Genomic DNA, 21,443 nt, shown 5'->3' with positions numbered 1-21,443 from the left:
CTTTTCTCTTTCATGATGTAATCAAAGCTGTCCCTTACTGAGCAGCAGAGGTCTGAAAACTGGAGATGGCTTATGTTTGTTTAGCTGGAGCTGCGTGGCCTCGTTAAGCCTTGCTGGCACCATTTGCAGCTCAGTGAGGTGTGATAGACCTGGCAGTGATGGTTGGAGAGCTGACACCTCTCTGCTTCCCCCCCAGCTTCAACAGGATCGACATTCCCGCGTACGAGAGCTACGAGAAGCTCTACGAGAAGCTGCTCACAGCCATCGAGGAGACCTGTGGCTTTGCTGTGGAATGACCCTCCCTGTCTCTTCCAGACTCTATTTATACTCCTGTCAGCCAGAAAGCCCTTCCTTCCCTCAGCCAAGACTCAAGAAATGCTTGAAATACAGGAAACTTTCCCTTTTCTACACTAGGACACTGGGAGGGAAAGGACAACTTCGGGATTTTTAATTTTTTAAAATTTTTTATTTCAAGAAAATAGGTTCTGTGGTTCCTGCCATAGGATCATTCAGCTGCTATTAAAAACTAATATCTTGAACATACAGAATGCTGACTTTTCCTACATTTCAACAGTTAAGCAGTATTCTATACTTAAAGACTACTACTATTTTTTAAAGAGGTAATCTATTATATTTACCTACCTGATTTCTATTCTCAGATACCAACACACAACTTCAGCAGTCGGTACAAGTCACGTTTCAGCCTGTTTTAAATGTATGATACTGAACAGCATCTATACTTGCTATTTTTGGAAAAAAAAAATTTTGGATTATTCTAACTTTGCATAAAATTGGCTGAAAGAATCATTAATCTTTTTAATGAAAGCCACTTACATGTTAACTGCATTTTCTTATAGTAAACCATTATATTCTGCAATGTAAATTCCAGGTAAATGTTGCCACAGGGCTTTTTTTATATTTTTCAAGCAGGAATTCCAAATAAGATGTTTTGGGGTCCCATTTATATCACTTGTCAGATTCCTCCGGCAGAATTTCTAGTGAGTGACACAGACTGTATTTGGTACAGTCTTTGTGTTTACATGTGGAATAACCTTTTCTTAATGAACAGTAGATGTTTTTTTTTTTTTAAACAGCATTTTTTTAACAAGTCAGTCAAGAGTATTTTTTGTTGCTTTTGACCTTAAATCGAAACACTGCATTTTTCAGCTGTTGAAACACTGATGGGCTTTGCCAGCAGAAGCCTTTCAGCAGTTTGTTCCAGAACCCATTCTGTCCAGTCAACCAAAGTTTGTTTGAACACAGCCAAATCATATTCTATATTTGTTGATGCTAAAGATTTATCAGGTAAAACATGTTATAATCTTTGTCCAGCTGCTCATGACACGTGGGTTTAAGTTCCAACTAAGGAAACATGGTGTATTGACTGAAATATGTGTAATGTGCTTTGGAAATGAGGTTGTAAGAGCACATAATTTATTGATTGTAGGGATGGAAGTAATTATATATATGATTTATAGCATGGGTTGATCTCTTCAAAGGGGAATAAAATGCACTACCAGTAGAGGGAACTGAACTTTGACATTAGTTTGGAAATTCTCAGTTAAGATCTGTCTGATTGCTCGTGGTGTGTGGATAAATCGGGCTGCTTAAGAGATGGTGTCATTCTCCTCTCAGCCATGACAATATTTGGAATAAGTAGCAGTTTTTTTCCAATCAGTGTTGTGTTTTTGTAACTTAGGTTACAATTCATCATCAAATCTGCACTATTTTTTCACTGCCAGTGAGAGGAAAGTCAAAGGTATTGAAAATGCTAGAGGGATGGGATGTAACCAGCTGTTCCATGTTGCAGTGTAAGTCACAGTGAACCAGCTCATTTTCTGTCTGTTCTATGGAGATTGAACTAAACTTTGCTCTGCCAAGTCTGACTGCCACAGTGAGTAACTACTGGATGTTGTGTGTTAGAATTGTGGGCAAGGGACTACTTTTACAGAATTGGGGTAAGAATCTGCTGAGCCAAATCCACATGTTGGTTTGATTATTTTTTTTGTACAGCTGTTGCTGGCAGGTTTTGTTCCAAGGGACTTGCTTCCCTTTCTGGGCTGGCTGCAGGATGAGGCTACTTAGGGATGTAAACAGAAAGCCAAGAGACTTGCTGTGACAGCCAGGTTTGAAATACATCAGAACCTTTTTTTTCATTTCAAGGGACCCTTGCACTCCTGTTGAAGGGCTGGTACTTTTGCATCCATGCTGGGCTCCCCAGTTTCAGGGCTTTCAGGTAACTCTGTTGCCAGAGAAGCTGCCACTGTGCCTGTGCAGGTCTGGGGGTGCACAGCAGGTTGTTTGCCACGCCAAGTGCTGCCCGTGGTTGGGACCACAGCTCCAGACCCACTCTGAGCCTCTGCTCAGCCCGTGCAAGGTCTGAGTGGTGTGAGTTACTACTGCCAGGGATTTTACAGCTTCTTGTGACTGTTCACAGGAGAGACCTCAGTGTCATAAGGTGATTTTTTTTTTTTTTTTTTTACCCTCTGCTCTTCCTCAGGCTGTGGCCACAGCCTCCCTAGTCACGAAACATGACAAATATAAAATCTGGCTGGTGCATTTATTGAATGCATAGTTTATTCAGTCACCTTGCTGTCATAAAAGCATCTTCAGGGACGGAGGAGATGAGCTCTGCAGAATAGAGACCCGAGATCAGCTGATAATTACATTCATTTTCACAGCAGCCTTAGCAGTACATCTGTTTTTCTACCAAACATTTTGGTATGGCATTGAGAATTTTTTTAACTGCCACAGGTATTGTAAATTTAATATATTATAGGCAAAACTAGACAAATCTGTATTGAACTTTCCATAGCTGACAGATGAGGATGAATATACCAAGTATTTTGAGTGCCTTTATACCTTCATAAAGACTGAGAGCTTTAACTAAAGCACCTCATCACCCAGTCAGACGTTTATCTGAAAATGGTAAAGGCTTGATGCCTTTCCAAAATTTTGTTTCAAGAATGTCAGCTACTTTCCCCTCAAAAAGGTGCTAAGCCTAATATTGCATTTTAACCTTGGACTTTCACCCCATGATTAATGTGAATATTTATTTCAATGTGTCCCTCTTACTGGGTTTTGCTTTATCCAGTCTTTAGTTGTTTTAGAGAGATGTCACATCATGGTTTTATGCTGTTGCTTTTCATTATGAATGTTTAATTATGAACAGTGACTTTTGTAGATTTCAAATATACAGTTCACAGTTGAGTTTCAGAGGATTTAATTTCTCGGTGTAAAGAGTTTTGTAATGGTGCTTTGTACAGTATGTATTCTAATTTTTTTTTTTGCACATAGTTTCAGTTTCCCTAAACTGATTTATTTGTACCAAATTTTTGTGTTGTACTAAAGTCCAGAGCACACAAGCTGTTTTGAAATTCCTGTTCTACAACACTACATCTGTACTGAACTCCTGGTGCGTTTAAATGGCTGCATTGATGGAAGTTCAAGCTTTGCTCCTCTGTCACAGCACCATCCTCCAGCTCAATGTAGCATCTTTTTAAACAGCACCACACAGTTAACAGGTGCCATTTGTTGTACTTTACACTATGTAGTAGGTTCCTGGCTCTACCACAGCCTCAGAGCTTTGTCTGTAGTTGTAATTAGTTTATACAAGTGTAATTACTCCTCCACAAACTGACAGTTCTTAGTTTATCATTTCCAGTGTATTTATTACAGAGTGTTTAAGCGTTGGTATCATTGTATTTTCACCCAGCTGTTACATGAGCTTTAACAAAAAACAAATCTGTATAAAATGGTTTTTAAGTACTTCATGTATGTATCCATGCAGAAGTTGAGCAATAAATTGTATGCTGTTTGCACTGTCACAGCATCAATGGTTTTAAAAGTTTTAAGTTTTTCTTAATTAAAACTTTAAAATGTAACAATGTCATTTTTAAGTAACTCAACTTTGTTTCAGCAGAAAATACTTAAAACTTGGTGACTTCCTATGTGCTGTTACCTACAGCAAGGAGTGTGCTGAATGTTCTAGTCAAACACAGCAGGTCTTACTTCTGGCTCTCAGGTACTGGCATGTCTTGGCAAGGACAAGCATTATTCTAGCATTGGTGAACAGATGTCTCCTCTCAAAACTCAGCAAAGTTACACCATCATCCTTGAGGGAAATAAAGGTAAATTTGGTAAAGACTTGCTAAATTTCATCAATTTACCTGATAAATATTGTCCCTTAAAGGTTTCAAGTTAGCCAGGCTTATACCAACTCCCTGAAAAGGTTTGTAGAAGTCAAGGTCTGTGTTTCTGGTTCTGTGGAGAGGTTTTGGTGTGTTTTTTGGGTCTATTTTTGCAGCGAGGTAGCTCATGCTGTAACAGCTGGCTGGTTTATTTAATTGGTAAAAGCAGCTCCTTCAGATGTTGGGGGCGGCTTTTGTTCCTGTTCAGCTCTTTTTACAGTGCATGAGTGTGAATTCTCTGTGTGTTGTCAGTTCCATCAGAGACACCCCCTTCACAGCAACCTTTAAGTATTTTATGTACAATGCAATTAAATCCAGTATTCCTGTATCACTTCTCGCACAGCAATTTTAAGCAAGAACTCTTCTACTGAGGCAGAGGACACTCTATCAGTACTGGACTTCATTAGTACCAGCTTGGTTTTGTGTAATTGTTCTTAGTTTAAGTACTCATCCCTCTGTGTTGGCACCTCCTGGGGCCCACCATGTTTGGCTGGTAAAACCTGGATTTCCTGCTGAGCACTGTACTGGTTATAGCACTGGAAGATGCTACAGCAGGTGTAGTGCCTGCTGTCAGCTCCTGCTCTGCCTGGAATCAGACCTTACAATCTGAAGTAAGGTAAAAACTGACTGGTGAAATATTTAATTGTTCTTTAATTCTGGTTCTGTCAGTGTGAAGATGGAGTAATCAGGCTGCACTTGTGAGTGTGGCCCTGAAGAAGATTAGGAATGCTGTCCACAGCTCCTTCCCAGAGGGTTCACCTCTTGCAGAAGCTCATCATGTGCTGCTTTAGAAGAACCTTCATTGTGTTCTAATTTCAAACTACTTTTCCCAATGCATTTGTAGCATAGAAATAGTATTTTATATGCCTTTATATTTTATCAAGCCAGCAACACCAACACTGCAAACACAACTGAACTGAAGGAGGAGTGAAGTAAGTAGTCTTCCCTTGCTTAATGTTTTAAATTCCCAGTTATTTATGTCAGGTTTATTACAGGCATTCTCTAACTTGGCCTTTCACAGGAAACCTGAACCTCTAATGTTCTTTTAAAGGTCTTCTTGTGCTTTGTGTGCTTTCCAATCCGTGATTTCTGGCTAATGGTGTTAGATGGGCTTAGCATCAACAGCCCCAGCACAGATGCAGCGGAGCCTCAGCATCCAACTCTTCCACCAGGATAACTTCACTAAAGCCCTCTGACTTCATCCCAACTTCCTCTGAGTAGAGCCCAACATTATCCCAGCCTTGCTAGGAAGGTAAAAAGTAGTTCAGAAACTTCATTGGTAATCATAAAAGTGCTGTGGAGATCCCAGATCCCAGCAGGTACACCCCTGACAGGTCAAAATGACAGAACAGATATCTTAGAGAGAAAAACAGCCTCACACCATCTTCCCATTATAGCAGCTCTCAAAGACTGATCATCTTAGCCAGGGAGGACTGCAGTGACATTTACCCAAGTCTTAGAAGAAATGGCTTTGGCTGTACTGGAAAGAAGCCATCTGAAGTCTGGTTCTCAGTCTGTCTGCTTCTAGTTCTTGAAAAAAGGTGTCATCATCATTGTGTATGATTGCTGCTTGCAGTTGCTGTATTTCCTTTTCCATCTTTGATCTCAGTTGTTTTCTTGTTTTCTGCAGCATCTAAAGAAAATACTGACATTAGCCACAGCATGTAAAAAGAAAAGGCAGTTGGACAAAATTAAGAATACTTACTTGTGCTTGTGCTTTCTCTCTGGTTTGGATTTCTTGGAATTCTTGAGATACAGCTTCTGCTAGCATGGAAAACTAAGCATAACACATGTGTGAGTTGAACTAATTAAAGAAAGACCTCTAAGTGGAAAAATATGATCTGTCTGATCCAGATGAAGCTTTACCTGATCTTTGTAGTAGTTCTCCAGAGACTCCAGCTCATTCTGGTGCTCTCTCCATTGCTCATCACGCTTCTCTTGAGCATATACTCTCAGGTCCTTCAGTCTTTGCTTCTGAATTTCTAAGCCTTCTTCAAATAAGTTTTTAAATATCTGCCAGCAATTAAAAAAAACAAACCTGAAACTTTCCCAGGAACTTGTAAGTATACACTTACATTTTTCAGCTGCTTTATCTCCTGATGGAATGGTGTTTACATGAGGATAGGCCATAGCCCATGAAAAAGTACAATTATGTACCTAGAAATGGTGGTGCAGATACAGCTGAGCTGGATTTGTACTACTCATTTAGCTGAAATTCTGATAGATAAAATAATTTTTCATGTCAGTTTAGTCAGATGACCCAACTGTGCAAGCCAGGACCTTTGAACATGCACTGTGATTTACAACCCACCCTATACTCTGACTTCAGGACATTCATCCAGGTTTCCAGCAGCAGGAACTCCAGCCCGGACTCAGGCTTTCCCTTCCTCCACCAGAACACTTACCAGCTGTAAGCTCACATCTTGAGGCAAACAGTTCTCAAATCACTAACAGTGGATTATGCAGTAAACTTCTAATCTTTTACTTCGAAAGGTGACAATTGTGTATCTGCTCTTGTGGGGCCTAGTAACTCTCCTTGCTTTCCGTCACTCTGATGTTCAGCCCTAATTAGATCGTATCTGTCACAAAGTCCACTTTGTTTAACAAAGCTGCCTGTTTGATCAGTTCCCTTAACTGAAGATTTAGATTGTTTTCTTTGGATGGTGACTATAGGAACAACTTCGTAATCCTAATGTTTCTGAAAACTCATTTCCCCAATTTCTCAAGTTACCAGCCCTGTTTTTCCACACTGATACTTCATCCTTTCTCCTCCTAGCCCCATAAATCATCCTTTCTTTCACAGTGGTTTGCCCTGCACTGTATCCATATTTCCAGAGAAGGAACCATTTCATCTGTGGCCTTGACTGATCAACCACTTCCTCCTCACTCTGAGCTCTGGTCACTGCACTTGCAGCATTGAACTACCAGACCTCAGCACTGGGGTCCAGACAGGAAAGAATTGCACACTTGCAGAGCAAGACCCCTTGTCTTCACCTTTGCCTCCCGTGTCCTCTCCCGCATCATCTTGGCGCGGAGCTGGACCCTGTAGTCCTCGTAGTATTTCCTGGCCCGGGCCACCTGCTGCCGCCTCTCTGTCACCTTGTTCTGAGCCCATTTCTGGCGGTAGATGCGCTGCTTGATTTCTTGCTAAAGGGAGAGCAGGAGCTGTCAGACCACCAAACTGCCAACAGATACTCCTGCAAGCAAAGCTTTGTTAATCATTGCTAATTAGGGTCCTTTACTGAGGACCTTCTCCACATTCCAGTTTTACACTGCAGCTATGGTTTAAAGCTTTAGTCACCACTGATGTAGCAAAGTAGTGTCACTATAGAATTAAGGAGTCAGCACTGTTCTGGGAGCTGCAACACAACCTCAGGTTTCTCCTCCTTGCACGTTTTTAGAACTTGTTTTACCTTTTAAAGCAACAATGCAGGGTAATAATAATATTCCATTCCCATGACCCTACCACAAACAGATTATGTGGCATTTTGAGACAACAGCTACTCAAAAAGCATGAAGTTGTCATAAGACAAAAAGCCACTTTCATGATCTGGGAATATGCATTCTAGATAGCTCAATGTGAAATCTTTGCATTATGGAACAAACAGTCTTCAAAGAACATACCAGTCTCTTGCTGTGATCTTGATCTCTCTTAATAATTGCAGTAAGCAGCTCATGTTTCTTCAAGACTTGTTCAACCTGGAGGTTTAAAGAAAATGTTAATTACTTGCATTATTCTGCAGGACAAGCTGTCCTTTGCAGCAGGTTTAAATATTGCTCCTCTGCTATGTTTTGGGTTTTGTGTTGAGAGTTGCCTTGTATAAGTTAATCAACTTTTGCATCTCATAACTCACTTTTAAACTAAAAGACTGTTCAGAACTAGCAGTGGAAACTACAAAATGCTTTTAAAAAAGCAATAGCAACCCTAGGCAGTACTCAAAAAAAACCAGTATGAAAGAAGGACCACAGTATTTAAGTGGCTGATGAAAAGTTGAACCTATGTATGTAAATCTGTACATCCCTATTTAGCCAAGCTCCCAGAACATCCTTCCACACTGTGCTGTGGGTGTGCAGGTGCCCTGTCTGTGCTGTTGATGTGGTGTCAGGGTATCTCTGCTGCCACTCAGCAGAGATTCACTCACTTCATTCTGGAGTTTTGGTCTAGGTCTGCCAGAAAGCACCTTAAGGTGCAGAGTGTGTGCAAGCTGCCGCTGCCACATTTTATTCAGAGTACAGGGTGAAATGTGCAGGTGGGGAAACTCCTCCAGAAGCTGCAACAGGAGGTCGTTGTCTCTTATTGTCACTGTAAGATAAAGACAGAGGTAAGCAATAAATTCCTGGAGAATACATTTCGTTGTAAATTCATGCAGACAGTGTCAGCCTAAGTCCAGAAATATTTTACTTTAAACACTGTATAAAATTACCATGCTGCTGTTACCATGTCAAGCTAAGCCCAGAAGGATATAACATCATCCTACCAGCACAGCAGCAGAGAAAGCAATCCCAATCTTCTATTGTTTTCTCTGAAGAATTGAGCTGTAAAGCTCAGGTGTCATTTCACTACCACTACCACATCCAACTAAGACAGGTATCACCTTCTTTCTTTTTGTGGTTCTGACCATCACTGATCAGTGATTGTTTTCTCTCTCTGGTTGCAGCAACTTAAAGCCAGCACAGCAGTGGCAATGACAGATCCAGGTCAAGTAAACAGGTGCAAAATAAACTTTCCCAGTACATCTCTGATCTTTCTGGCAGGAAGAGATGATAGGGAGATGAAGCAAAAGGGTATTTACCAAGTATATGGCCTTCAAAAACTGAAAAAAAAAATAAGGCAGTGTAGCTGAGCAACATCCAGGTATATAAGGGATTATCTGGTGATCTTATCCATAGGCATGCACAGTGCTGATTACCAAAACTGGGCCTAGGATTTGCAGCTTGGCTTTCTTGAAGCATCACTTGCTCAGCAGAAGCAGTGGCAGCATTAACACCACAGTGGCAGAGTCCTGACAAATCCTGCTCTGTTACCTGTACATGGCTCACCTCAAGCCACAGGCCCAATTTTACATCTGATATATGCTCAGAAAAACAACAAAACGAGAGCTCAGTCTGTAGTGGAATAAACACAGGAGTAGCAGCAACGGAAAGAAACTCTGAAAATAATCCAAAGGATTTTAAGGAAGTAGCAAATGGGTCACAATTTGATTGTGCACCGATGGTTTACATTTACTTAAAGCATTACCTTCCCTAACAAAAATCCAGACATATAGAGGTCAGAAGAAGGGAAAATGCTACAGCTGACTGGTATATGTTGGACTGGTGCCTTTATTCTTGGAGTTCAACACGCGCTTTCAAAAGATGCCAGTTTTCCACCAAGTATAGTTTTGCAGTTCTTACTTGGAGCTGCTTGCTTTGGCTTCATGATCCCTCGTTTTGGAATCCACTGGCTGTATTTGGGATACTGAGGTGTGGTTTTTCTAGAATAAACTTTCACTGGCTGAGACATTTTTGGAGGTTCTTGAAAGATGTTTTCTTTATACTCTTGTTCCTTAGGAGCAGATGTAAAACAGATGGAGAACAGGTATGAGAAGGGAGACTGATAGAACACAGTTTGGCTATCAGAACTTAAATGTCTTTCAGACTTTAGCATGAGAACTTGGACATATTGCATAAGCCCAGAGTTTACAAAATACAGGTCAGGGTTCAAATAAAGGTTAAATCTCATTATTGCATAACCTCAGCTCTTCTGCAGCACTTAACATTAGTAAGTTACTACTTCAGTTGTACAGTGTTGTAACTATGACACTGGCAGTCAAGGAGGTCTTGTACCCAAAAGTGTCTGGACAGACCATCTAGACAAATTTAAAAAGAAAAAAAAAAATCAAAACACAACCAGCAATCCCCACAGTGTATCACCTACCACTTCCTTGGCAGCTTCTCTGAGCTTGGAAAGTATACACCTCTCCCTCGCTTCATAAATTCTTAGCTCATTTTCATAAGCTTTAGTGACCAGCTAGAAAACAAAAATAAAAGGACTTGTCAGAGGAAATAATCAGTCCATACAGCCACCTTGTTAACTTGTTTGCTGCATGGGTCAAAGTAGCTTCTTCCACTTTAAGTTCTTTTTTTGCAAAATTTAGGGTTTAAGTTTTTTCCTCATCAGGCTACAGATGAAACAGCATATGATTACTAAAGGAGACCAGATACCCCCATTAAGTAAAAGTGTTCTGTTTTCATGGTTTTAGTATAACTATTAGTAAGAATTACCACAGGGTCTAATCTAAAAATTACCTTTGTTTTTCTTGTTCTTTCATCCCTTTCTTTCTGCAGCTGGCTGCGTATTGTCTTTATTTGGCCTGTTCCACTACCATGAAGTTCATGTTCCTGATGCTGAGATGTGGGTGAGGCTGGAGAGAGGGATCGTGGCCTGCCTGAGTACCTTGGATGTGATGTATCTGTAGGGAAAGGTCATTCACTGAGTATCTAATTTGGGACAAAAAAACCCCAGTGACGTGTATTGTGACTAGGCCCTCATTTCAGAACCACAGTCCTGTGAGCTTGTATTCTGTCCCTCCCCCCACTTTCTATACATTTTTTACTGCAGCTGTGTTTCCCTTGTATTTTTTTGCAAAGTTTTACCACCGTTTTTTAAGTGTTAAACAGAAACTTGGTTGCAACTCTGTTACTGTAGCTCAGGTTTGGATCAAAGACAACACAGAAGTGAACTAGCAATATAAAACTTAGTAACTAACTGTAAATCAGTGTAGCAGCTTTACATGAAAAGGTTTCTTTTATATTCTTTTCCATCCCAATACTTAACTGACACGAGGATTGTTACCTCTCTTGGCTGCCCTTCGGCCATAGTCCATGACATTGTCACTGTGCTGTGACAGGCTGTCCTCATCTGTCAGCTCCTCTTCTCTCATGTGCTCACCCAAAGCTCTCTTCAACATCTATGGGATAGATTTTTTTTGTGGGGGTCATGTTCAACAGACAGTTCTGAAGTTTGAATGAAGTAAAGCCACGTGTTAGTTGCAGATTTCCTATTCATCCATATTACACTGACATTCTTCTTCTCTCCACTGTCATTACTAAAGCTGGATTGCTCAGCTCAACAAGAGATTTTTACTTACTAAATCTAGTTCATTTAGTCTGTGAGACAGATTTTCTGATGCTTCATGAAACTCTTGCTCAGGCACCTTCTCCTTTGTTGTTCTGTGGGAAAGTGAATCTTCAAGCAAATCTGCGGTGGAATTTTCGTATCTGTTGAAGCAGAAAACAGACAGATATCCTTTCTATTCCAAAAACTTGAAGATGAGCATTATCTCCCACAATTCCAGTTCACTTTTTGCCTAAGCATGTTTTTATAGGATTAAGTAAAGCAGAATGTGTAAACGCCTATAACCATATTTAACAAAATGAATAAATGTCAGGAGAAACAGGAAATCTTTCTGTTAGAATTAGTATTTCACTGCCACACAGCCAAGGAAGGAAAGATCTTATTTAAAAAGGGAAGTGGGGCTGGCTGGCCGTGGAAATGAAAGTACCAGTGTGGTTCAGTACCAAAAATCTGAACTTGCCTTGGTGTTCTAGGCTGGTACTGAGATTCAGGTCTTGGAGTCTGTGTTACTTGTTCAGCACATAGTGAAAGCTTTTTCTCAAAAGAGGAGGCAGATATAGAAGACTCATATACCAGAGGCACCTAGGAAAATGATTAAATGAAGATTTTATAGATCATGTGAGTAGATGTTGTAACAGAACCATCTCAAACCCTGTGAGTATAGATACGTAAAAACAGGCTCCTGACTGCAGATAGTGTGCTTTAGAGAATTAATGTTTAAAGAAATGGACTAGCAAAGTATGGAAGATCAGTTCACAGCTAAACCATTGAACCAGAACAGGGTCTAAGTTAAAGTAATGAGTATCTCCACATTCCACCTCTTCAGTCTGCGACTGATGCCAGGTAGTAGAAATAAGCTGAACTTCCCTTAGTACAGACTGAGCTGCAGCTCACAGTGAGCCAAAAGAGAACACTCATATCCTTGTGCCATTTAGCTGGTTTACTACTGCCTGGTAACTTCTCTGTTCAAACTGGAGTAACTTGGGCTTGGCACAGACGTACTGGGAAATGCACCAATGGAAAATGAGTTTCAAACAGAGACAATGTAGAAGTAAAAGCTGTTGAAACTATTGGAATAAGCAAAGTCTGTGAGAACCTCTTGTGGCCGCAGAAGGCAAAAATAGCATTTCCAGAGAAAGAAACTTCCTTTACAGACACATTTCTATGGGGACACAATGGTATCTGCTGATCAGTTTGTGGGTTTTGCATTATTCAGTTTTTGAAAAGCAAAGGACAATGCAAGAAAATAAAATGAAAGAATATAATAAGCATTCAGGGATCTTTAAAAAGGAGTAAATATAAGTTTTATTGGCCAAAACCCCCAAAATTCTTACTAATTTAGGATGCTGATACACTTCAGAGAAAAAAATGTGACTATACTCCTGTGCTTTGTACATTTTTGATTAAAAAGCAAGATAACCAGTAAACTGGTTGGTTGTGATAAACAGAACTCTGTGGGTGCTGGCTCTGTACATTTTGGAGCAAACAACTCCAGGAAGAACTAAGAACCGACATGACTCACAGGCTGCACATAATCACAGTCTAACAACACTACATCACTGATTGTATATTGAGGAAAGCAAGTCCAAAGCAGGTTTGAAATAAGCCCAGAAGTGCCACAAGACAACAGACAAATTAAGCAGAAATCAAAAAATATTGATTGAAATTCCAAAAATTTAGATGAAACACGTACCTTTGTCACATTGTCCTCAGCATCATCTGATCCCACCATTTCTCCCACTGCAGAAGCAGATGACAGGTAAGTGTGAGTTAATGGCACTGTGCCTACTAATGTGGGCTACAAGTAAAAAAAGATATGAGCCATGGCCTGTGGATCCAAATTACTGAGAGAATAGAATGACCAAGCAACTTTGGTTACCCAGTTGTGACATTCATTTTGGTAATTTCTCCAGTCTTCAATGTTCAGTGTCATGGGAATGCTGTGGAAACTAAAAAAGGTAAGGAGTGTTTCCAAGGCAACAGAGAAAATGAATACTGAAAAAAATAGCCTCTAAACCTTTCTACAACAGCAGTTAATGGTTTTTTCTTCGAATTGAAAGTGGCTTGGTTGGCCCATGTTTCTCTGCTCAGAATAAGCTCAGCCATGGGACTTATCTGCTGGAAGAGACTTCTGTAGTATAGGTCCATCTTAAGGGGATTAACTAAGAAAGGAGTTGAACTGGGGACATGGATTACTTTTTTCCAGTACAGGGAACAGATTAAAAGTAACCTATTTTTGTTTCTCTGTAAAGCAGAGATAGAAATATGAACTTGTGGCTGAATGTAAAAAAATGCACTAGCAGATTCAAAACAATGTTTCTTGTGGTGCCAGTAAAAATAAATGCAACATTATAACACTTAAGAGTTACCCTATAGGATGCAAAATTTTCTCTCACCAGGAATCTTTCTTGACAGAGGAAGACTATCAGAAACATCTTCAAATTTTTTGCTAGGTGACTTTTCAATCTGAAATAAAAAGCAAGATGTGTTCTATAAATTCACAGGAGAGTGCTGACAGGAAGGTCATACATTAGGTTTGTCTGCAAATGGAAATCAATGCTGATTTTATAGATAAAAATCACTATAATTATTTTGTTGACTATACTATAAACTGTGCAGTTGCATTGACTGTGGAGATGTGTATGTATATATGTAAGAAATAAACACACCCCTCAAACTAAATTTCTCTCAGGACACTTAGTGAAGAACGAATACACAATCCAAAATTCCTGGAACTGAGATGAACTCTGACACATTCAGAAGTGTTCTTCAGGGACCAGCTACTCCCATTCTGCAAGTAAACTAGGAGGTTTTAAAATGAAAGCAGTATTGGTTACTAAAAGAAAATTAAATAATCAAATTCCTTACAGTAGGAATGTTCACTGCTTGACTGCAAGCCAAAGCTGCTGCCTGTCTGTCTGAGCTGTGGCAATCTCTCCATCCTGGATCCGAGGGCTGGAAGGGGGGCAGCAGAAGAACTGCTTGCTGAATAGGCTCCCCCAGTTTTGTATCACTGACACTCAAACTCCCTTTGTGAAGTTCACCAGCATGAACAGACTCCATCCATCCTGAAGAGGCAAATACAAAGAACTTGAAGTGTTACCTGGGAAAGCAGAACATGTTTTGTACATTGTCTGTACATAATAAAGGGAAGTGTCTCAATATCTAATGTGAGCTGCCACCTTTGTTGGATTGCATAGGACAGTGCTGTAACATTTTTATGCCTTAAGAACATGATTTGAGGATCTTCCACAAGGACTTTTTAGTGTTTTGAACCACAAAAAAAAAGAATACAAACCACAATTAAAAACAGCCTAGCTGAAGCCAAATCCTAGCTAAGCAGAAATACCCCAGATAATGAAAGTTTGCCTATTCTATTTTATATACTAAAATATCGTATTTCTGAAAAGAATTTATTTTAAAACACTAAAGTGTTTCCATTCATGACTAAAGCTCTCCTACACACTACCCTAGTTCCCTACACCCCTAAGTCAAAATCAGGTGGATGAGCTATCAGAAGAATCAATACCATCTTCCTTTTCCTTTACAATCCCCCTTTCACTTTCTGACAACAGTCTGGGAAATGCTGCAAGAGCCTCGGAGCTTTCAGGTTCTTCTACCCCCGTGTCCTTTTCTGCTAGACACAGTATAGGCATCTGAAATTCTAGAAGTGGATGCTTAAAAAGATTAAATTAAGAGCTATAAAACATCTTGCCATGAACTATTGAGATGGACAGTTTTAATGTCTGCTCATTGCTTGGTGTAGCAATCCATACTATGCTCAAAATCTGTTAAATTCTTATTTGTAATTCCAATCAATGAAACGTTCATAATTCATAATATTTCTTTATGCCTCTACTTGAGGAGATAAATCATCAAATAAGAACAGGAAGAATTGGAATATTCTTATAGAAAAATAGGAAATAAAAATGAACTCCATTTAAGTCATCTGCACATTATTTTTTTCAGAGCCACCCATGAAGTTTTGAAGGGACACACACTCCTAAAACATCTTCTTTAAGAATGAACTTACTAGTCTTTTTACAGTTTTAAATAATACATATTACACTGCAACAAATGAAATAAAGTCTTCAGAATTCTCCTATTCTATTGAAAAAAAAAAAAAAAAAAAAAGCCTTTGTAGGAGAACTGAGTTAAAACTCAAGCAACAAACCTTTATCCAAATAAGGTAGCTCATGAGTCATGAAAAATAATGCCTGGAATATTTACTTCCAGAAATTTTAACTTCAGCAAGATGTATTAGCTTATTGTGGGTTGTTTGGGGTTTTTTTTCTAGTAAGGATTTAAAACAGTATTTGTCTGAAAGAAGTAACTTATAAAAAGGAAACAAAAAGCCTGGAAGTCTTACTACAGAAGAGTGTTAACATATTTTTTCCACCCAAACTCACCTTCCCCTCTCTCGGAAAATGAATGAGCAGTATCTCCAAGTTTAATTAATTCACTGGTAGATCCTGAGCCATCTGTATCACAAGTTAGAACAAAATATTCTGACTGGGACCTAAGGGGAACATAAAGCCATCAAGTATTTCCTCTCTCAGCCTCTGCCCGTTCAGCCCACGAGATGGAGCTGCCGAGGAGCGTGCAGGACATGGTCCTGCTGCTACAGAGCAAACCAGAGCAGGAGTCACAACCACAAACTGAACTCAGCTTAACGAATCAATCTTTAAAATACAATCTTTAAAACTGATCCAAGTTTTCAAGTTGTTTTATTCCACATAAAAAGTAAACTTAAGGGAAACAGAATCGCAGCTCTTCAAGGGCAAAAGAAGTCCCAGATGTAATTTTAGCCCAACCAAAGGAGTCACCTCACATTCCTTTTGGCATATGTAATCAGTAGGTGTCTATACTATAAAAAACCTACTAATTTCTCTACAGATACACAAAGACAGTCAGTCACTATGTCAAATAAATATTCAGAATTGTTCTTACCCTTCAACTGATGAGAGTAGTGTATGTTGTATAAGTTGACCAGCAGTGCTTTCCAGCTGCTCTTGAGATGCAATTTGAATTTCATCACTGGACAGCACATTTATATCAGCTGTTAATAACCAAGAGGTAATTATTTTCAAGAAAACTACTTCTACCTATAAACTAACAGGTATTAATTCCAATATAATCAAAACAGTTTATGTGTAATATCAACATTATAGTGTTTTATCTAAAATGATGACATGTAACGTTCTCCAATGGAGGGGGACGTAGGGTAGGTGGGGCAACTTTTATGGAAAGCTTTGAAAAATTATACCACTACTGTATATCCCCTAATTCCAGTTTTTAATAAACCTTTCTTCTTCCTCAAAAGAACTAAACTCTGGACTTACAGCTAGAAAATTTGAGCCACTAACCCCCACTGGGTAACAAGACCAGCAGTCTGAGGAAAGGGAAAAGCAGTACAGGCACTGAACATTACTACTGTCCTCTTTCTTCTGTCCACTCTGGAATAGGTCAGGAGGAAACTGTCTCAGGCACCAAGAGCTCTCCCCTTTATTCACAGAGTGCAACAGCCAGTGGTGACAGCTCTTATTAGCTCTGAGATAGGAAGACCAGTACTGTCTCAGTAAGATGCCTCTGCAGGGCTGAGCACCTTCTCTTCCCATTTTCCTCAAAATAACCCCTGCTATGGATCTACTCCCAAGACCCACTTCCCAGGAAAGGATGTCATCCCCCTTATGTCCTAGTAAGTAAAAGGGACATTTGTTCATTGTTCCAATTAAAGCCAACATTTCCCTCCTTGAATCCTAATCCTAAATCATTTGACTTACAGGTTGAAAAGCAACTAACAAAGGATGAAGTGTCTAGAGTAGGTTTCTGCCACAAGAATGAAGCAGAGGGGAAATAATCTATTTTATTATTGTTTATGAAAATAAGGAATGCAAATATTCAGCTTCACCACTGAAATTTCCTCCCCCAGGTCAGTTTTGTCTTTCACTTCTCTCCATTGTCAAGGTTATAAGTAACAAAAAACTCCAAATAAATCTTTGCTACATTGAAAACATTTTGGGTTTACATCTCACCTCCAGTCTGAGAAGATGCTTCACTGACTTCTCTAAGATACTCTAACAAACCATCAAATATTTCGAGGAGGTTTTTGATAGATTCCCTGTCTCCTTTCACAATGTTCTCACCTTAAGAGACAGTAATGCCACATGTTAATAATTACTACTTCACAGAAGAAGAATTCTCAAAAGCAAGTTTTCTGTAGGAGAGTGCTTGGAAATTCTTGTAAAGGTGTCAGCTCAGAAGATACCTGGTCACTTATTTATGGCTATGTAGGTAAGCTTAAGGTATATTTTAAGTGTCTTATTTAAATTTGCATCTTTTCAGTTCTAATAAGTGAAAGTTTATTGATGTAATAACTGCTTTCACACACACAAATATTCAGGGATATTTTCAGGGACAGTTGTTATTTAATATTTTTCTTACACATAAAACTATAGCACGAACCAGTCTACGGAGTGGCAGCAGGATTGCAAACACCAGCTACTGTGTACAGGCACCAAGTCAGAGATACTTCTTATCAAGCAGTTTTCATTCTTTGCAGGTTATGCTATGTGAGACCATACACAGGAATACTCAGGGAAAGCCATTATCTGTGTACAGATAACAGATATCACAACACACTTCAACTCTTTACTCACCAACTTTTAAAAATGTAGTAACAACTTTAGAACTCCACAGTCATGTCTTAAAACCCAGTGTCCAAGCCTGAGCCAGAAACAGATTTAAGGTAACACTTCAGCAGCCAAATGAAGCATGGCTGGATGTTAACTTTAACATTTCTTATTTATTCTCTCTTTGCTGTTTCAATTTATAACCTGATGTCCAAGGCAAGGGGTCAGTGCTCTGATGACATCCACTACCATAAAAAGACCTTCCATGCAAGTATGAAAGCAAGCTGTGTAACATCAGATTCTTAGAGTGTTCTAGTTAAACCACACAGATATTCAGCTGGTATTTGTCTCATTAAACCAAGTACTTACCAGTGATGTGAGACAAGCTGACCTGCAAATAATCCAATGCCAGGGAATCTATTACTGCTTGTACATTATGTGCATCATCCTCTTGGCTTCCGGGAGCAGCTATGAAATCTATGCAAAATAAATAATATATGTTAGGCTATTTAAATGGATAGCTTGTTACAGGTGCCTTAATTAAACTACTTTAACTTCTGCTTACAAGTTAGTATTTTTTCAGTACCTTGTGTCCTTGGTGAAAAGCCCAACTATCATATGGTCCTATGAAATCTTTTATAAGTATTGAGCACAAACTTAGAACACCCCCTGGAAGATATGAGGGTTTTATCAGGATTAAATTCAATAATAGAGACTACTAAAGCATTTCTCCTCCTCCACTGCCACCACACACACCTGGTTCAGGTCATCAAACTGGAATTGCAGTTTCTGTTAGCTTCTTCTTTTCCTGTCACACACTAATTGGACTGCAGTGTATTCTACTTAATTGGGAACAACATTATTTTTAGTTCTGGGTTTACATTTAACAGGACTTCTACCTTCAATAGGTGCCAGTTACCTCAGTGCTATTAAAATCTTCTGCAATTAGTAGTCTGACATTTCCTACACATAACAGTTTATAAATAAAACAAATACATAATTGTATAGACTTTGCTCAGTTGTTTTCACTGAAGTCCAGTGGAGTTCGGTTAAAGCAGGGTTAAATCACAGCTCAGCTCTTAGCAGACTGTAAGTATTAAGCATTTTATGAGAGCAGACTTCAGTGTTAACACTGGTGTAAGATAAAATGAGCCAGTTCACACTCTTCAGAAGTATTATGCCCAGACAGCTTTCAAGGCCTAATTTACAGCAGTTTTGCTGTGGCTATCCTCATAGGTGCCATTCATAGCAGTTCAAAATTAAAATAAAATTGGCCAATATTACTCAAATCTTCTTAAAGAATGACAATCTTATATTTTTGTCTTGGACACAAAAACTTTAAATCCCTAAATCTGTAGGAAGTTTTACGAGTTTCAATTTTATTTAGCTACAACATGCACAGAGACAAAATAAAAAGCAGATTTAGCAATTATCATTCCTACCTGGTACTCTTTCTCCTAAGATTGACTCATAAAGACGAACAAACACGTCAGCACCACATTCTGAGAGATGCTTTATGTGCTGGTTTATGTGACAGGTCCTTAAAAGATCATTGGCAACATCAACCCAATCTATTTAGAAACAAACCATTAATGTCACAACTGAAAGACATAAAGACACTGTTACTTACAGTGAAAGATGGGACCCCTGTGTCTTTGACTCCACCAGAGGTGGTCAAACCCAGGAGGCTGTCCCATCCATCCAAAATATTAAACATATTGTTCAAGTGCAATCATAGCAAAACTGGACTAAGGAGGTGAAAGGCACTGAAGTACCACAGGCTGGGCAGGTTGATTTTTTTTTTCCCCCCCCCATGTAATGAAAAATAAATTTGAATCTGGTCTCATAGCCAGGAATTCCAAACCTTCAACACCTTAACAAACCAAGCTTTGATACACCACTTATCAATGATCAGAAATGACAGGTACTATTCTTACAAACCCAGGTTTTCTAATAGTCTTAGGCAATGACATCACTTCTAATGCAAATATTCCTCATGAAAGGTAAATTCTACATTAATTATTTATTTAAGGATTAGAATACGGAAGTGGTCCTACCAAGTGCTCTGTTGAGCACAATGATACGTGCATCAATATCCTGACTTTCCCCAAACTTTGAGTCCTGAGTTCAAAGTGCTTTGAAAGATATGTATCCTCTACAGTCTTCCCTGTCACTCAATTCAAGTATCAACTTGGAAGAACTTAAGTCTCCACCTCTGTTAGTCTGTGATTTTTAAGTCCAGATTTTCCCCCAAGATGTTCCTTTTGGAAATCAAAATAGTATTTTAGCAAGTATTAAGAACTTCAATTTACTGGAGAGAGCATAAGTCATGTTTGGGAGGAAAAACTATAGAATTACTACAATAGCAACTAATTTGTACAGTTTTCAGTCTTCTGTTCATAGGGAGCGTTACTTTTCCATCCCTCAACTCCTCAATCAGTTCCAGACATCACTTTAAGTTTCAGATGCATGAAAGGGTAAAGTAGCTAACATCTTCTACGTTTCAGGCTGATGTCTTGGAAGACCTGAATTACTGTTCATCTGCAGCTTTATTAAACTAAAAGCGTCGCCAGGAACAGAACAAAGACAAAAGAGGGGAAGGGGGAGGTTAACGCAAAGAGCTTAAAAAGCCACAACGCACGAAAACGACAGCTTTAAAGAGCTGAATAAAATGGTGCCAGCGATGCGAGCAGCAGGGAAGTGATGAGGGAGAAGGAAGCTCTCCAGCTTGCCTTCCCCGGCTCCGCAGACACCAGACCAGCTGCTGTTCCGGGAGCGGCACCCGCCCCACCGCAAGGCCGGACCCTAGCGAGCCCCGGTCAGAGTCCTCCGAGGCCCAGCCCTACCTGTACCCTCAGCGCTACCCATGGCGGCACCAACGGCTCAGCCCCCGCCCCCCATTTAAACCGCGGCCTGCGCACTCATTGGGCAGGCGCCGCAGGAAGGGGCGGGGCTACGCACGCCAGGGAGTCCGGTGTTTTCGGTCATTCGCCGGTGGTACCGGGGGTGGGGCGATCGCCTCTGTACTGGGATTGGGAACAGGACTGGGTTTGGACTGGGAGCAGGAACGGGGAGGAAAGAAAGAGCCCGTGCCCCAAAGCCAAGCTGCAGCGCGGGTCACGTGCTATCCCCCGCTACTCCCCGGTCACGTGATGGGCGCCCCCGCCGTTCCCCGCCCGGATCCCCGCGGTTCCGCCCGGCCGCCACCGCCACCGTCCCCGCCCGCAGGCAGCATGGGCCGGCCCCGGGGCGCTCAGGCCGCCGAATGCGACTGCCGGCGTAAAATGGCGGTGGGGGAGGTGGGGTTTGCCCTGGAGGTTCCGCCTTCGTCACCTGAATGGGAGGCGGCTGTTGGCGTTTTCTCGGTAAAGATGGGGAAAGGGCCGGCCTGGGGCGGGGGTGGAGTGGGGGAAAGTTCTAGCACTCGACCTTGCAAGCTGGCCCGGGACGTTTGCCGGCCGGTATGTCCATTAACGGGGGGCTGGTGTTAATTGCCACGATACA

General features: G+C 40.3%; 2 protein-coding genes across 7 annotated transcripts in view; one reads left to right on the top strand and one right to left on the bottom strand.

Moving 5' to 3' along the window:
* The window catches only part of SMURF2 (SMAD specific E3 ubiquitin protein ligase 2), a 60,002-nt gene extending 56,177 nt beyond the window's left edge, over window positions 1-3,825 (top strand). For both annotated transcript variants that reach the window (XM_039562499.1, XM_010407373.4), the window contains one exon: window positions 197-3,825. In XM_039562499.1, coding sequence (XP_039418433.1) covers window positions 197-296 — 100 coding nt within the window. In that variant the 3' untranslated portion in view covers window positions 297-3,825. The remainder of the gene's footprint in view (window positions 1-196) is intronic.
* On the bottom strand, window positions 2,542-21,010 carry CEP95 (centrosomal protein 95). Of its 5 annotated transcripts, none has more exons than XM_039562494.1 (22): window positions 20,786-20,965; window positions 19,382-19,510; window positions 18,309-18,416; window positions 17,343-17,453; window positions 16,258-16,366; window positions 15,717-15,826; window positions 14,176-14,375; window positions 13,704-13,773; window positions 13,001-13,047; window positions 11,768-11,889; window positions 11,321-11,450; window positions 11,026-11,140; window positions 10,479-10,642; window positions 10,108-10,200; window positions 9,585-9,735; window positions 8,333-8,493; window positions 7,815-7,889; window positions 7,185-7,337; window positions 6,057-6,203; window positions 5,896-5,967; window positions 5,640-5,823; window positions 2,542-2,631 (listed from the first exon to the last, which is right to left on the bottom strand). In XM_039562494.1, the coding sequence occupies exons 1-21, from the start codon at window positions 20,805-20,807 to the stop codon at window positions 5,647-5,649; spliced, it is 2,466 nt and encodes an 821-aa protein (XP_039418428.1). In that variant the 5' UTR covers window positions 20,808-20,965; the 3' UTR covers window positions 2,542-2,631; window positions 5,640-5,646. The 5 variants fall into 5 exon arrangements, with proteins under 5 accessions (XP_039418428.1, XP_039418430.1, XP_039418431.1 ...); XM_039562496.1 differs by adding exons at window positions 17,752-17,918; window positions 18,526-18,608 and having other exon boundaries at window positions 2,547-5,823; window positions 19,382-21,010; XM_039562497.1 differs by lacking the exons at window positions 19,382-19,510; window positions 20,786-20,965 and adding exons at window positions 17,752-17,918; window positions 18,526-18,608; window positions 18,696-19,375 and having other exon boundaries at window positions 2,547-5,823.
* Between the last annotated feature and the right edge of the window lie 433 nt (window positions 21,011-21,443).

Source organism: Corvus cornix, chromosome 18 (genome assembly GCF_000738735.6).
Source record: "Corvus cornix cornix isolate S_Up_H32 chromosome 18, ASM73873v5, whole genome shotgun sequence".
NCBI lineage: Eukaryota > Metazoa > Chordata > Aves > Passeriformes > Corvidae > Corvus > Corvus cornix.
The sequence above is the reverse complement of the archived record's forward strand: the minus strand, read 5'-3'. Positions and strand labels throughout refer to the sequence as shown.